At 39.7% G+C, this 17,682-nt stretch overlaps 2 protein-coding genes across 3 annotated transcripts in view; both read right to left on the reverse strand.

Annotated features, from left to right (window-relative positions):
- Positions 1–3,456: 3,456 nt before the first annotated feature.
- CAVIN4 (caveolae associated protein 4) lies at positions 3,457–13,726 on the reverse strand. Of its 2 annotated transcripts, none has more exons than XM_005581180.5 (2): positions 13,260–13,726; positions 3,457–6,079 (listed from the first exon to the last, which is right to left on the reverse strand). In XM_005581180.5, the coding sequence occupies exons 1-2, from the start codon at positions 13,659–13,661 to the stop codon at positions 5,393–5,395; spliced, it is 1,089 nt and encodes a 362-aa protein (XP_005581237.1). In that variant the 5' UTR covers positions 13,662–13,726; the 3' UTR covers positions 3,457–5,392. The 2 variants fall into 2 exon arrangements, with proteins under 2 accessions (XP_005581237.1, XP_073873078.1); XM_074016977.1 differs by lacking the exon at positions 13,260–13,726 and adding an exon at positions 6,232–6,408.
- A 444-nt stretch (positions 13,727–14,170) lies between these two features.
- Positions 14,171–17,682, reverse strand: part of TMEFF1 (transmembrane protein with EGF like and two follistatin like domains 1) — a 100,510-nt gene continuing 96,998 nt past the window's right edge. Inside the window, exon 10 of the mRNA XM_005581179.5 lies at positions 14,171–15,291. Coding sequence (XP_005581236.3) covers positions 15,207–15,291 — 85 coding nt within the window. The 3' untranslated portion in view covers positions 14,171–15,206. The remainder of the gene's footprint in view (positions 15,292–17,682) is intronic.

Raw genomic sequence — 17,682 nt, forward strand, 5'->3', positions numbered from 1 at the left:
ACAAGTACCCACAATGAGATCGAGGCTCTTGCTGCCACCATGGCAGCTGACTGGAGAAGCTACGTGAACCTGGGCAATTGGCCCTGGCCTATGCAGCTGGTCACAGCAACTGTTATTGTGATGTCAGATGGAATAAAGCACAGCTTTGTCTGGAATCCTCAGGTGCCCAACAAAAAAATGAGATTAAAAAATTATAATCCATTCTAAGAATCAGAAGTAGCCTCTCTTTGGACCACACAAACAGAAACAGAAATTCGGCCTTGAGCAAAGACACAGATGAGAAAGCAGTTTTCACAATGGCTTAGATTTGCAAGGCAGTTCTGCTTCCCAAGGACTTTCACATCTTGGTGGAGATGGCAAGGCACCTGCTAGAGCCAGAAAAGGGTCCCTTCAAAGGAGGCTTCTTCACGCATAGGTGGGAGCCACAACAGCTGGATTGGGCAGAACTCTAGAAGGGGAACCTCTGGAGTATGGGCATAGTTCCCTTTTGTTCCTCAGCCACACTGAGGGACGAGTAATGAAGGCTGTCAGAGGAGAGACAGAAGCATCAGGAGAGGGCTGTATTAGAACAGTTTTATATTTCCTGTCCCAGTGAGTGGCACCACTTGTGACTTGCCCAACTCAGAAACATGGCAGTCATTTGTTCCCATCACAACCCACAGCCAAGCTGACCCCTCCATAGCTCAGTTACTGCTTTACGTTAGGTGCTCCTCTTACCTGGAAAAATTCAAGGCCCCTACCAACTGGTCCGTCTGCCTCTGGTCTGTTAACAGGACATCCTTTAAAATCTCTCAATGGCTCTCTATGGCCTTTGACATAAATCTCACAACACCCTCATACAATCTCTCTAGCTGCATCTTGCCTTGAATTCTATTCTTGACTCAAATGGCCTTCAAATGCCAAGCAACACTTTCTCTAGTTTTCCCTGACAGCACTTCCCCAGATTATGAGATATTTTTCCTCTATGTTCCCCTATCATCCTTTCTGCAATCTGAGCATGATGTGTCTATCTCCTCCACCAAGGGAAAAGTTCCTTAAGCATAGGGACCACGTCTTTCATCTCTGGATTCATGAGACAGACGGCTAGCACATGGGAGGCTCTGCAAGCGCTGGTGACCCAAAGATGAGTAAAATGCAGTCCCTGACCTTAAGAAGCACAGTCTAGTCTAGAAGACAGTTACACAAATAAACTGCGATACAGTGCAAGTGCTAGGGCAGATGCATAATCAAAATACTCTATAAAACAGCTTCCATCTCCACAGTTCCATCATCTGACACATAGCACTAGTCACACTGCTGAATTTTTGCTTGTCTCCCAGAACTGTGAGCCTGAGATATGAGATAGGAAAGGGTGGGGAAGAAGGAACTTCTATTCATCTTTGAATCCTCAGTGCCTCACACAGAATCTGTGTGTGTGTGTGTAAAATATGTAGTAGTCATGCCCTTCCTAGGGGATGAAGGGACCAGGGAAAGCTAAAATTAGGAAATAGACATTCTCAGTGAACTTGAAGGGCATCTCTCAGAATGAAAGGGAAAGTGGTGCTCCAAGACATACAGCATGGGCAAAGGCATCAAGTGGCAGAGCATTGGGGGAGGGCCTTTTGACAAAAGTGGTTGATTTTAGGAAGATGCCCAAAGTAAATTTGAATTTGAGGATATTCTGCCACTCCAGTCTACCCTCTCAGGGATCCTTGGATGTCCTAAGAGATGCACAGTGAAGTTGTGGTTATCCTAGATCTCCTAGCCACTGCTTATGAAATATAATGACAGATTCTGACCTGGGAAGGGCAACTATAAATCCTGAGACAACGTAACTCAGAGGTGGCCATAAGAACACCACACAAAATTTAGCATGAAGTTTTTTCATTTTTTATTCACTACAGACCAGGGACTAGCATGCCCCAAATTCAAACAGAATTGAGGGTGAAACCATAATGGTCACTCTGCCGATTTAGGAATCATGATCTGTAATTTTCTTAGCAGGGTTCAATAAGAGAAGCTATAGTAAACATGTCTCAGAATAAAAATGAGCCCAATGATTTCATGTAATGGAACTGCAGTTAACAACAGTTCTGTGGAATATTTTACATAACATGACCCATGCTTTTTAGCTGCTAGAATCACAATGAACTGCAGGTCTTGGTCTAAAACAAACCCTTTAATGTGCACGGAAGGTAAAGAATGAAATCAAAATGTTTTGTATTTTTATCTTGATTTGTATTTTTAACTTATGGAGGCTTCAGGGAATTCACACACACACACACACACACACACACACACCCCACCAGTACACTTTCAGCAAGCTGAATATACTTTTCTTTTTCTTTTTTTCTTTTCTTGAGGAGTCTCGCTCTGTTGCCCAGGCTGGAGTGCAGTGGTGTGATCTCAGCTCACTGCAACCTCCACCTCTCGGGTTCAAGTAAGTCTCCTGCCTCAGCCTCCCGAGTAGCTGGGATTACAGACATACGCCGCCATGCCTAGCTAATTTTTGTATTTTTAGTAGAGACGTGGTTTCACCCTGTTGGCCAGGATGATCTTGAACTCAAGTGATCCGCCCAACTTGGCCTCCCAAAGTGCTGGGATTACAGGCATAAACTACCACACCCGGCCTTGAATTCTCACGTACTTTGTTGTTTGCCCTGCTTCTCTAACCTGTAAGCTAGAATCAGGCTATCACCCACTCACAGGAAAGACCTGGATCATCACGTGCCGGAGACAGACTTGCACCCCCCTACTCTATCCTGTCTATTCTGCAGAAAAGCCTGTGTAGCTCTATGCCCCCTGGTGTCTATAGATGCTGCACTGTTCTGTCTCAGAGCAAGGAATCTTGCTAATGGCTTTATTTGAATACACCATTTAAAATCTGGTATATACAATTTCTAAAATACAGATGAATAAGTAAAATAATCTGTCCCCGTTATCTGAAACTTTTAAAATAGGAACACTGACAATAATATTCCTTATATCAAATGGGACGTGTGAGTTTGCAGCCCATTATTTTTATATCAAGAAAATTAAGTTAAAGGGATAATAAATTATAAATGTAGAATTTGGGAATGTCCCAAATATGGGAAGAAATGTAGAGAGACAGAAGCAAGTACCAAGAAAGCAGTACAAGTTACAATAAAATTCCAGGACATGAAACTGTTCAGTGTTTTGGGGTTGCACAAAGTCTACCACGATGAGGAGCTGACCAGGTTATAACTCCCTTCTCATCAAAATTCAAATACAGCTAGATGTGAAATGTTCCATAAAATGTCAAGTCTGGTTATATAATGAATCAGTAAGCAAACTGACTTTATAAAAATTCCCTGACAGTAATGTTTGCAGAAAAATATTTCAGGCCAACTGATATTTATTCTACATAGGACTAGAAAAAAGAAAAAGCTTGTAACTTCTTTACATTCACTGTTTGCATTATTAGTAAAAATATTTATAGGACACTAACATCAAATGTTGTAATAACATTTTCTTAAATTCAAATTTATTATGGCTCTTAAGAAAATATGTGATTAGGCATCCAAGATTTTTCCAAAATGTCATAAAAACATTTTAAAATTATTCACTTGAAAGTGTTATCCAATGTTGTATACACTTTAGTTTTCAATATAAAAAGGTAACAAGATGAACGATTTATGATTTTATGTATTCATGCAGGGTGAAGAGGAAATGATGCTGAATCAGATTCCCAAACCCAAACATCTGAGTAACTGAGTCAAATATTTTCAAGGCGATTTATGTATGCCTGTGTGTACATATGTATAACTTATTATTTCAACTACCACATGATTATCCAAAAAATGATCTGAAAGTGACAAAAAAAAGTGGGAGAGCTGATCGTTGTCCCAACTCTTCAAATTCAACAATTTCATCATTTCTTCTCTATTACAACACCATGCCACATTAAACATCCTACAAGTACAGAACCAGTATTATCATTTCTTTTTTTTTTTTTTTTTTTGAGACAAGAGTATTGCTCTGTCGCCCAGGCTTGAGTGCAGTGGCACAATCTTGGCTCACTGCAACCTCCGCCTCCTGGGTTCATGCAATGTTCCTGTCTCAGCCTCCTTGAGTAGCTGGGACAGGCACATGCCACCACGTCTGGCTAATTTTTGTATTTTTAGTAGAGTTGGGTTTTGCCATGTTGGTTAGGCTGGTCTTGAACTCCTGACCTCAGGTGATTCACCCACCTCAGCCTCCCAAAGTGCTGGGATTATTCCCATGAGCCACCACGCCCAGCCCATTTCTTTCTTTCTTTAGCAACAATAGACATTGTTCTGCTTCCTAGATTCCACCATCTAAAGCTAACAGATAAGGGGAATCTGGCTTCCTCCCAAAGCAGCTATGATGAACTCCCATCAACACTGTTTTGGACAGCTGGACCCTGAAGGGTACGTTCAGGAACTAACAGGAATATTTGCGGTCATTCCAAACCCAATGCATCAGGGCCAACTTTAGAAGCATAGTCACAATTTTATGCCTCATACTGCTCAAACAAATTAGTGCTATAGTCCACTAAAGATCTTAATCAAAACAAAATTAGAAAGGGTTTTGGCCAGGGAACATTTTGAGACCCAACTAAAACCCAAGGTTTAGTTAGTCTGATGAAAAACTGGTCACCCAAACATTTATTTATTTTTCACTCCTGATTCTGTGAAAAGGCTTCTGAAGACCAGTTTTAGTTTCTGTCCAACCTAGGACCTTATTGATTGGTGGTTAGGGCTTTTTCAGAAGGTGTAACTCTTTCAATTCTGTTTTTGAAGAACTGGTGAGGCTTGTTTTCTCTGGGTGTGCTTCTTGTTCCCCCAGAATGTGTGCCATTTCCTTTGATCATCACAACAGTCCTCTGAGGTGGGCAGCAGAGGCCAACCTTCTCCTTTTTCACTGATGAGAACAAGCAGATGACTTGCCCAGGGCTTTCTTATAAGTAAAGCTATGATACTAGAACCAAATGCTCCAGTCCAAAACTTCAATTTTTTAATGTGAAAGCATCAAAAAAGGGGTGTGACTGCTAATTTACTAACAAATCTGTTGATCTGAACATTTGGATGATATAACCCACATTTGAGTTATTCCCCTTTGAGGCTGGCCACAGTATCCAATATTTAGAGTTCTCTTGCAAATGATGGCTGCAAAGTTGCCCTTACCAAACATGTAACTGGCCCAACCTAGGAAACTATTTTTCTGGTGGACAAGAGAAAGGAACTAAAAAATCCACAGCTGCCATGAAAAAGAGTGAAAACAATATTTATATTATCTTCAAGATTTTAAATATAAGAAAAAAACATAAATTTATGTTTTCCTACATGGCACAGAAATGTAGATGACTACACTATTCAAACTAAAACTACATGATTAGGAGTTTCATATTTAGGATATACTTAATTCCTCTTTACGATGAGTGCTTTAAATCTAACAAAAGAGATTCATCATCCTCTACTTTCACCTGAGATTTAAAAGTAACTTTTACAGGCTCAGGGGTGGGGATTTCCCTTTCTTCGTGGGCAGGATACACCCGCCTGGCTGCCTCATGTTCTGGTTCACTGAGCTCATCAGAGTAGAGCTCACTGATGGGGCCCAGAGACTCGCTCCTGGCAATGATGTCCACGCCCATCTCCCTGGCACATTCCTCACCTTCGGCCACTGTTCGGTCCTTGCCTTTCCTGAGGCTACGCATCTTAAAAGCCTCCTTTGAGGGAGCTGCATTAGAAATAGATTTCTTAAACCTCTCCCCTGACTGTCTCAGCCTCTCCCCTGACTGTCTCAGCCTCTCTCCTGACTGTCTTAGCCTCTCTCTCCTCTCTGGGGTCACTATTCTAGTTCTAATTCTGTTCACTTTCTTGTCTAAATTTTGCCGTGTCTTCTGCATGTTTTCTTTGGAAAATGCCTTCTTGATATTATCAATGCGTTCCTTGCCTGACTTCCTAAGCCTGGCAGATCTGCTTTCTTCAACATAATATTCTTCATCCGAAGAGAGATCTATTGGGGGATCAAAGACATCATCCTCCTCCTCTTCTTGATTCTCAGTTAGGTTTCTGTCTTTAACAACAGACAGGGATGTTGGACACCGAAACTTCTCCTGAAGGAGAGAAAAAACAAAGCATATTAGTGCTTCCTTTGCACTACAGATCAGCTCTTTTACCTTCTGGCCATGCCTTGTAAATCTTTTCCATGGGCTGTTTATCCTCTGCCTGCTCCTTAAATGTTAGCATTTCTTAGGGTTTCTCTTACCTTGGCCCTTTCCTCTTCTTCATCTCCCAGGCTCACCCTGGGCAACCTTAACCACTCCATTTTTCAGATCCAATTGTAAGTAAACTCACATTTATTTTATCTTCACTTTCCTTCTCTCCTAAGATGAAGACACATGTGTGAATGATGGGCAGACTGCTCCACAGTTTGACGTAACACAGTCACCTTGAACTTACCAAGTCCAAAATTCAAGGCCCATCCACCATCCTCTCCATTTCTACTTCTTTCCCTTACCTCTCAGCACTAACACCCATCCAGGTCCCACATAAGATAGAAACTCCTGAATCACCATCCCAAATATTTCCTCTCCTTCTCATTCCATTTCCAACCAGTCACCAAGCTTTGTTGGTAATACTGCCTAACAACTTGTCCGTTCCCACCTCCTTCCTCATTCCCTCTACCAATGTCTTGATTCTGGCCCTTGTCATCTCAGTCCTGAACTTGTGCAATGCCTCCTCACTGATCCTTCTACCTCCAGAACATCACCTAAGTATTTTCTGAGAAATATTACTAAAGCATAGCTTTGATCACATCTTTTCTCTGCTTTAAACTTTGGAGAGCTCATCAATACTCAACGAAGAGTTCAAATTGTCCAGTATGATGAGAAGGCTCCTCAGCTTTAGCTAAACCTACTTTCCCACTCTTCCAGCCCAGAAACATACAATCACTCTCAATTCCTCAAGCACAAGATATTTTCATCCCTCTACGCCTATGTATATGTGATTTCTGGTATCTTCTTTTTTTCATAAAGACGGGGTCTTACTACATTACTCAGGCTGGACTCGAACTCCTAGACTCAAGGAATCCTCCTGCTTCAGTCTCCCAAGTAGCTGGAACTACAGGCACATACTACCATACCCAGAAGTTTCTGACATCTTAGGTCCCCTTTCACCTCTTTTTGGCTTTGTAAATGAAATCTTTCTTCAATAATCCAAGTGTCCCCAACTTCCCCAAGTGGCTAACTCTATCTCAAATTTACACATACATCCTCTGTTTATAACATTTATCACAGTTTGAATTGAAGCTTTACTCAAAAATATGTGTCTCCCAGAGGTCTTCTCCAGATTCCTTGAAAGCAGACATCATGTGTCTTATTTATGTTTTATGCCCAGCATCTATCAGACTGTCTTGAACATAGTAGGCATACTCAATGAATGATTATTGGATCAAACAGGTGTACACCTTCCTTCAACAAAGTTATTAAGCACCACCACAAACCAGTAAATTTTCTGGTTCTAGAAACTGTGAAGCTTCTTTGAAGACAAAAGAGTGAAAAAGCTTATATTCTCGGAGAGGGACAAACAAGTAAAATCTATATAGCACATTAGATGGCAAGATACACACTAAGGTGAGAACTAAAGCAGGGAAGGGGAATATGCAGTGACAAGGAGGTGCTGTTTGAACTACAGTGGTCAGAAAGGCCTCATTCATACGGTGACACCTGAGCCTAGTCCTGAAGGCTGCATATAGATCTAGGAAGAACAGAGAAACAGTGGGGAGGACTGTGTGGTGACAGCAGAGTGATGAAAGGGCAAGAAGGGGAGGCAAGAGGGTAAGAGAGATAGCAGGTGGTCCAGGTCACGCAATGCTCTGTATCCAATGGTGAAGTCTAAGCATAACAGGAAGTCTTCTAAAAGCCTGGCAGGAAGCCGGGTGCAGTGGCTCATGCCTGTAATCCCAGCACTCTGGAAGGCCGAGGCAGGGGGATCACCTGAGGTTAGGAGATCAAGAGAAGTCTGTCCAACATGGCGAAATAGTCTCTACTAAAAATATAAAAATTAGCCGGGAGTGGTGGCACATGCCTGTAATCCCATCTACTCAGGAGAATCACTTGAACCCGGGAGACGGAGGTTGCAGTGAGCTGAGATTGTGCCACTGCCCTCCAGCCTGGGTGACAAAGCAAGACTCCGTCTAAAAAAATGAATGAATGAATGAATGAATGAATGAATGAATGAATGAATGATTTGCAGGAGAGTAGTGCCAGGATTTGCCCCACATTATAAAAGGATCACTCTGTTGAAAACAGAGTGTAGGGGCAAGAAAAGAAGCAGGGTGAACAGGTGGAGGGCACTGAGGTAAGCAGCACTGGGTAAGGTTGCTGACAGGGTGGGGGGTGAGAAGCAGTCTGATTTGGAGCTGCTTTGAAGGCAGGAGCCAACAAGATTTGCTGCTAGATCTGGATGTGGAGTGCCAGAGTGTCAAGAACGATCCTCAAGTACATGGCCTGAGCAGATGAAAGATAGATCTGCCATTAATTGAGATGGGGGAGACAGAGGAGGAAGAGACTGGAGGGGAAGGATGGGATCTGAACACGCTGTCTTGGAGACACCCACTAGCCATGCAAGCAGAGGCACTGAGCAGGCAGCTGAGTAGATGAGTCTGGAATTCAGAAGAGCGGGCTGGGCTAGACATCCAAATTTAGGAGTCACTGATGTAAAGATGAAATTAAAGTCATGAGACCAGATGAAAGAGATCACCAAGAAACTAAGTGAATGGATCTATGCTCTGTTTTACTCAAAACTCTTTGGCACCAAGGTGTGTTTCAGAATTCAGAAAATTTCAGACTTTGGAAATAATATGATTTATTACATAACATTCCCAGCAAGATCTTGGAAGAAACATTTCTGTGGCAAAAAAATATGAATATTCACACTAAGTTGGGATAAAAGCTAGAAATAGCCTCCTGCTACTTTAGGTCAGGTTTTTCTACTGAATAACTTCAGGTCAAGTTAGGTCTTCCTGTCAAATATGTTATTTAAAATATTTTTGAGAATTTTTGAACATGGGTGTTACAGAGCATGGATTTTGGACTGGTAGAGGGAAGAAATGAGAAAAGAAAAAAAAAAAAGGACAAACAGCTAGTGAGGCAGGGGGAACTCCCAAAGAGTGTAGTAACCCCAGAAGTCCAGAGGAAAGAAGTTTCAAGGAGAAAGGGAGGGGCTGGTTAAGGTGTCTCATACCTATAATCCCAACATTTTGGGAGGCTGAGGTGGGAGGATCACTTGAGGCCAAGACCAGTCCAGGCAAAAAAGTGAGACCTCATCTCTACGAAAATTTTAAAGTGTAACCAGGCAAGGTGATGTGCACCTGTAGTCCCTGCTACTTGGAAGGCTGAAGAGGGAAGATCGTTTGCCCCCAGGTGTTGGAGGCTGCAGTAAGCTATGATTGCACCATAGAACTCCACCCTGGGCAACAGACGAAGACCCTGTCTCTTTAAAGAGAGAGAGAGAGAGAGGAGGTCCAATCGTGCCAAATGTGTCAAAAGAATAAGAATTGGATTTGGGACATGACACACACTGGAAACCTTGAGAGCCAGCCCAACCACAGCAGCTAGAGGAACCCAACTGAATAGGGAGCATTTCTCAAACGAAACAGACAAAAGTTGAAAAATTATGAGATTTTTAACTGAACCGCAAGTTAAAATTTCTAAAAGAAACTGTGCCCCACATGAGATCCAGATTAAATCTATTCAATCGAAAAATATATAAATATATACAAAACACATTTATGCATATTCTAAAACCTATCAGCCTGATAGTCAAGAAGATATCCCTGGAACCTTATTTCTTTTGATACTTATTTAAAATTAAATTCTTTGGCTATAGGATTAGAGTGTCTAGGAGCTAAAAAAAAGGCAGGGGTGGGCGTCTCATAACTCTCTGATGAATCAGTTAGAAGCAGTGAAATTATTCCTCTCCTTTCCTGACACCTGCTGCAGGGAGTAGCTTCAGCAACACAATGTGGGTTGGCACAGCCTAAGAAGGTATAATTAGAAAGGGAAAGAGCCAAAAGTTAATTACTGTTAGGTAGGGGAAAAAACACAATCTTGCTGTGAAGAAATCAGATATAGCTTAGCCCAGGAATCACATACCCTCCTTTAAGTACACAACAAATAATATAAAATCAGTCTTTAAAGTAAAACAAAACAGGGGTAGAGTCACAAAAAAGTACTTGTTATGTAGATCTATTAGTTGCAACTCCAATGAGACAGAGCTATCACGAGCTAATGGTGAATAGACTGTTATAATTGAAGATTGTAGATGTTGAATTATAGTTGACTTCCAAATATAACTGTATCTTTTCATATAAAACTCCAGGTAAAAAGACCATTTTTGTAACAGAATGAATACTGTGCATCAGAGTACTGTGGGCTGGATTGAACATCAAAGTAATATAGCTACAGGATGTGAGGGCGAGTGGCTGCAACATCTGTCACCCCACTGATTGCCAGGGTTGATTCAGCTGATCTGGCTGGCTAAGTGGGTGTCCCCTTCCGCCCTCACTGCTCCATATGCATCCCTCTCGAAACCGCATGCTCGGTCAAAGAGGATGACCATCCACGATAGAGGCGGACTGGTCTTTGGTCAAGAGTATACGAGTAGCTGTGCTCCCCTGCTACAACCTCCAAACAAGCTCTCAAAGTAATATAGCTAGGGAAATTTTGAATATACAAAAGTCTGAGGCTTATTAGTGAAGATATAGTATGCTCGAAGAGAAATAATAAATGTATAAGAAATAGGTAATGTTTACTATGGCTGAATTGCTTAGTTTCAAGTTAATTTTAGTAGAAGGGGCAATCTCAATATAACCATTTATATACCTTAACTATGATGATTAATTATAACTAATTTTAACTGCCAAGAATAACCATGTGACCATGTATACAGTGTTCTAACATCCAATGCATCTTTGAATCAGAGTTCTACGTGCATTATTCTTTTCTCTACAAGCTCTCCCATTATAAATGATAGCAATTACTTTTTGACGAACTGTTGCTTACTCTGAACAACTTAATTATACAGAATCTTCATGGCATTATTTCTTACAAGAAAAGAGATGTGCCCTAAACTAGGACCCCTCAGTTGCTTTAAATAACTGCAAAGGATCAAAGAAAAGAACAATCAGCAGTTAGTTACAGGGACTACACAGGTGAATATAGAAACATCTTAAAGTTTAAAGAAGAGTTATGTCAATGAACAGAGTCAATGGAAACTTTCAGCAACTTCTTTGCTCTTGCTTTTGTAAATCTTAATTGGCACTTAGTCCACTGCTTTGCACAAAGGTTCTCAGCAGACATGAATGCCAAATATGTTTCCTGGCCATGCGCCCATGCCAGTCGAGGGTAAGATATACCCACAATTCCGAGTGTCTTCAGAAGGCAAATCGAAGAATGGATACTGCATTTCCCACTACACTGGAACTGGCCTCTGAAAATCAGGTGACTGATTTTTTTTTTAATTTTTCAATTTTTTTTCTTAAGACAGGTTCTCACTATCACCCAGGCTGGAGTGCAGTGGCACAATCATGACTCACTGTAGCCTCAACCTCCCCACAGGTGACCCTCCCACCTCAGCCTCCTGAATAGCAGGGAACACAGGCACGTGACAACACACCTGGTTAACTTTTCTATTTTTGTAGAGATGGGATTTTGCCACATTGCCCAGGCTTTTATTTTCCCCCAAATTTTTAAGCCTATAGAAGGACTTCCAGGGACATGAAAGGAAAGGGAAATGATAAAGAACTTAAAATGGCATAGTCTGCCCTATCTACCTTTGAAATAAGCAACTCTTCACTCTCCTCCCTATTATTTTTCCTAAATAACCTACAGGCTTTTAAAAACAGACCTAAAATACCACTCTACCATCCCAGTGTAACCTTATCAGTCAAGAGAGGGCTATGGAGAATTGCCTAATATGTAAAGAATGCCATGGGGAGTTATAGGCCACATCCCTAGTGTTTTACAAATTATCTTCTACATAATCCAACTGCGTTCCCATTTCATTTAGTTTATATTCTTCTAGTTTTTTTCCTATGTACATAAGTACTCATTTTTAAAATACAGGTGTCATTTTAAAAAATAACACTTTATATGCACAGTGAACATTCCTGCACACATTCCTGATTTTATGCATAGAACAAATTCTTTGACATGAAATTTTGGGGCCAAAAAGTTTGTGAATTTTTAAATTTCTGAATACATACTACCAAATTTGCCTTTCGAAAATGTTTTATCAATTAATATTTCTACCAACAGAATATGAAAGTGTTTTTTCCCAATTCTTAAATTAACCTCTGGTTATAGGTTTTAATAACTGCCAACAGTTAAATAAGTGAAAGTGGAATTTTATTCTTACTTGTGTTTTGTAAACTGCCTGATAATGACAGTTTCCTACTTTTCTACTGTGAAGGAATGTTCAATTTTTTTCCTTTTAACTGTAAGAGTTTTAAAAATATACCACAGATATTACGCATTTGCCATGAATATGTTCCTATTTCCAAAAATATGAGTGCCAAGCACAGAATATGGGAACTTGGCTCAATACACAATGCCACACACAAAATACTGTATTAAATCACTTAAGTAAAAAGACTTTGTAATCAAACATAGGAAATTATTTATGTGACTCATATATTTGTATTACTATAACAATAAGAAAAATAAGAATAATTGCCTCATTGTTCATTGGAAAATAGCTATCATTGTGATCTATACGGAAAAATTCCAATACACAAATTACATTCTGAAAAGTTTATATCTACTGTTTAGGCCTTTCCAGGCTCTCCACATAAGGGAAAAAAACCACATTGTGGAGCTACTGGTTGTCAGTTTCTTCTTTTAGAGAATAAAGAGGTGTTTTAAACTAGAGGCTTCTGAGTCTTCTTCTAGGTCTAACATTTTCAAAGTATATGAGAGGGCACCATGCTAATAAAGCTAATATGCTGAAAGGGACTTACCAATATTAAGTTTCAAAGGCAAGAAATAGCCTAAGCTATGAGCCACAGTTCATATTACATGAAATGGTTGAGAAGCTCAAAATTCCAAAATGATAGATAGCACTTTGGTTAACACAGAAATGGTTTTATCCTGAGATTGCTGCTAATACAGAACTCCATTGTATTAACACATACAATAGTTAAGATGTGACACTAGAAACCTCTGATATGACTTATTGGCAATTAAAAGATGCAAGAGATTAGAACAAGCAAGCTGAACACAAGTGCAAGCTTACCTGGAATATTACCACGCGAAATTTGTTTTTCTTCATTATTTCCTCTTGCTTGACTTCAACTTTTTTAACATGAATTTGTTGCTTCTCTACCCGGGCTTTCACATCTTTAATGTGAGCACTAACTTTTCGGGTTTTCTCAAACAACTTGTTAATGATATGCCCTGTATTGCTATGTGACTGTGAAAGCTTCAACAGGTCAATCTGGACGGATTTTATGGCATTTTCCATTTCCCTGTGTCTCTCCTCTATTCTCTTCTGGCTTGCCTGCACACTGTCCACGATGGAGGCTACTTTGTCCAGCACAGTCACAATGGTAAGAGCAGCGTCTTCATCTTCTGTAACACTCGACAGGCGATTCTGGTGGATTTTATCAGCATTTGAAGCAGACCCATTATGTTCCATTTTATTTATTTCTCAGCGTAAGATGTCCTAACCACAATCAATTCTGGCACTTGGAGCAAAAAGTCAGCTTGATAACAGGCAACAGGGTTGTTTAAAGAGTTGGAAACCCCACCCCTGGAGAATGGTCAAGTATTTATAACTACAAATACCCATATGTGACTGTTCTGCAATCTGAACCCTTGCAAAGTACCGGGGACTGTTCCAAACATGCTTGCTGACTGACTAAGGGACTCAAATAAGACTGTGTGGGTAGAAGAGGAAAGCTTTTTTAAAAAGTTCACTAAAGCCACCATGTAACTAATATTAAACCTAGAAGCCAAATGGTCAAAAAAGCAAACTCCAAATGTTGGGTAAAGCTTTTGCCTTTAGATAATTTCAATCAGTATTTGTAACAGGAAAGGGGAATTCTGAACCAAAATCTGCTTTTTCTACTAATTTCACATATTAAATATACTGAAACACCAATATCAAAAAATTTAGTAAATAAACACACCAAAACAGAGGCCATATAGTGAAAACATTATATTATAACATGCTTTTCCAAACAAAATATTAAAATTAATAATTTTAAACATATTCTTTAAATTCTACATGCATACTTTTGAGTATCTAAACTACATGTTAAACAGCTGAATACATTCTACTCACACTTCAGATCTTTAAACACCAACAATCTATGAATATTAATCTATTACTACAGGACAAATTTGGATAGAGGTCTTGGATAAATTTTAAGCTCACTTTAAGAGCACCAATCATTAACAATCATTTTTGTATTTTATTCACAAACACTGATACGATTTGTTTATTTATGTTAAAACAAATATTTTCTTGAAAAATGAATGTGTATTAAAGTAGTTTAACTGGTAGAGTAGGCTTTATTCCAATCTGTTAAAACAGCCTATTCTCACAATATCTAAATCTACTTTTCAATGATCTCTTCCATCATTACTAACATACTTGTTCAAATTATTAGAATTATTTTTTCAAAGGGAGGAATAATCAAATTCCCCAGTCCATATATCTTATAAATATTTTACACCTAACACACACAGCTTTACAGTTCATGCGATAGGCAGTGTCTAAAAAATCAGTTACTAAATCTCAAAAACATTTAAATATCTATTTAAACACAGTGTCTTCTAGATTTTTTTTTTTTTGTAAGAAAAGTAATCTGTAAACATCTTTACCTTTAGTTCATGCTTGGTCATTTGCTGTGGTCATTGTGGAAGAAGTGGATATGACTTTATAACCATTTGTTAGGTAGTCCATCTTTGCAAAAATATTACATTCCATGGGTAAAGAACAAGTCTCATAATTACCATGTGGTACAAATTTGTGAAAGCAATTTCTGTATTTAAAAACATAAAACAAAGACTACTAAACAGTCCAAAACTGTCGTAGCTGAATATTCTAAATACGAGCCAACAGTACTACACTAAAAATGTCCAAAAATAAGGCCTCTGAAATAAATATTTCCATTCTTTAAAAAAAGACATAATAAATGTACATCACATGGTCAGTGTACATATAAAAGTCATCAGTTTAAACCATTCTGGATGATGTATCTGAAGTAAAATGACCTAGGTTTTGCTTCTGTCGACGTCCTCTATTGTTTTTGGGGCATTTTCTGTTGCATTAAAAAAAGAAAGAGAGAAAAATATTGTTTTGATGATTTTTTTTAGGATATTTCAAATGTTTCCAAAGTAATACACATTTTGCACATAAAGCCACATTGCAAGCAATTACATGAAAGGGAAATGAGACGGTATCTGTTGCAAGACAAGATGAAGATGAACACAATTCGGACCGCTACCTCCCCTACAAAGCTGGGAGTTGAGAGGATTAGATATGTAATATAGGTACTGGCACAAGCAAAATTCATTCCCAGTGTCTATGCTACTATGTATGCATCCCTGACAGATATCCTACCCTTCCTCCAGCCTAGAAACTCCCTAGTCACAGTGACTGATAATATGAAACCCCTACAGTAGAAAGGACTCTGGCCTATGTACCTTCCCTGAGCATTATGACAAGACAGCTCAAAAATGATAAGAACAGGTTAGATGAAGGGAGAAATCAGGAAGAAGTGTGCTTATTAACCTCAGCTGTGAATACACAGGAATGTCGACTGATTTTAGACAATGACTCAAAAGAAGCTGTCCACACCCTCCTGGGCCAAACCACAGAAGCCCATAAGCAACTGCCACACTGAAGATGAGGGACATTCTTTAACTCTGCTCTCATTTTACCATGTTTCTCAACAGCAGTACAAATCTCACTGTGTTGGAACTGCTCTTGTGCCTGCACACTAGATTGCAAACACAAGGTGCTGTGCTTTGCAATGTGGAATAAGGGGGCTGAGATGAATTCTGGGCTCTGCTAATAACTAACTGTGCAACCTCAATTCTCCTAAATGTAAAAAATAAATTAGGAGTTGGACTAGGTTCTACAATTTCTGCCAGCAAGAAATTTACAAACTAATGGGAAGAAAGTCTTATAACAATGAATACTCCTCATTTTGTTCAACTGCAAAGAGTACAGCTTTGCCTTGACTTAAAAGTGTTGACAATACTTCCATTTTGTATATGGTTTTACCTCACTAATCCTCATTTTAAAAGTATGAGGTAGATAGAGTTAGAATCATCTCCATTTCATAAATGAGAAAACTAGCTGACAGATCAAGCAACCCTCTTTTACTGTCACTAACTCACCATGACCTTGGAAAAGTTCCAATTTCCTAGTGCCATGGTTTTTAAATCTATAAAATCAGGGCGTTTAGCTAAGGTGATGTTCAAGGTTCCTGCCAATCTGTCATTCTATGAGTCTGAAAACATGAAAGGAGATTCTAAGAAGAAAAGAAGAAAAACTGACTCATGCAGTCTTGGTAAACAAGTCAGTGGGAACATCCTTTTAAAGAAGATTCCTCCCATGTGACAGCCGCCATGGTATATGTCAACAGCTGTCCCATAATGGACTGTGTGGGAGAGATACTTAAAAATTCAATGGAAATAAATCCATAAGTACATATATATTCTAAATATTCTAAATCCAAGATAGCAAGACATTAAGACATTCTAGGGGAGGAAATACCATAATAAAAAGACAGGCCTCCAGGAGAAATCTGTGATAAATTCAATGAGATGACTCCTCAATCGTTAGAGACAGTGGGGAGTGAAGACACTGTGACACAGTTAGAAATACACTGTGATGTCTAAGTGGCTGTGAGGGCAACAAGGAGGGATCTGGAGTATAAACTAAGGGTACCTACTTCAAAACGGCCTGCCAGGTAATTTTAATTGAGTAGTTGAGCATTATAGCATTGAAGGACAGAGTTGGGTAAAGGACTGTTGTAAGGGGGCTTTCCTAGCTCTAGGACCTTAGACCGAGGTACTTCTTATCTCAGGGCTTCAGTTTCCCGACTTCTCTAAATGAAGGGGTTGAACTCAAAGTTGCTTCCCATTGACTCTAACATCCTTTGATCCTCTTAAAAATAGCACTATCTGGCTGGGCACAATCCCAGCACTTTGGGAGACCAAGGCAGGCAGATCACTTGAGCCTAGGAATGGAAGACCAACCTCAGCAACACGGCCAAACCCAGTCTCTATTAAAAAAATACAAAAATTAGCCAGGCATGGTGACGCATGCCTGTAGTCTCAGCCACTCAGGAGGTTGAGGTAAGCCCAGAAGGTTGAGGTTGCAATGATCCAAGACCATGCCACTGCATTCCAGCCTGAATGACAGAGTGAGACCCTGTCTCAAATAAAGGCACTATCTCCAGGCCTCAAACATCTTCCCTTACTTTACCTTAATTTTTCTTCTGCCTTCCAAATCATTTGTTACCTCACTCCTATTTAACTCTAATAATGTCTTAAATGGTCTTCCCCCTACCTCACATGTTCACTACTCCAATGAATTTTTCTGATGACTCATTAATACTCTGAAAAAATGGTTTATACCAAGTCCTTTCCCTGCTCAAAAACCCTAAACTGCTACAAAATCAAGTTTGAACCCTGCTCCC

The sequence above is a fragment of the Macaca fascicularis genome, chromosome 15 (genome assembly GCF_037993035.2).
Source record: "Macaca fascicularis isolate 582-1 chromosome 15, T2T-MFA8v1.1".
Classification (NCBI taxonomy): domain Eukaryota; kingdom Metazoa; phylum Chordata; class Mammalia; order Primates; family Cercopithecidae; genus Macaca; species Macaca fascicularis.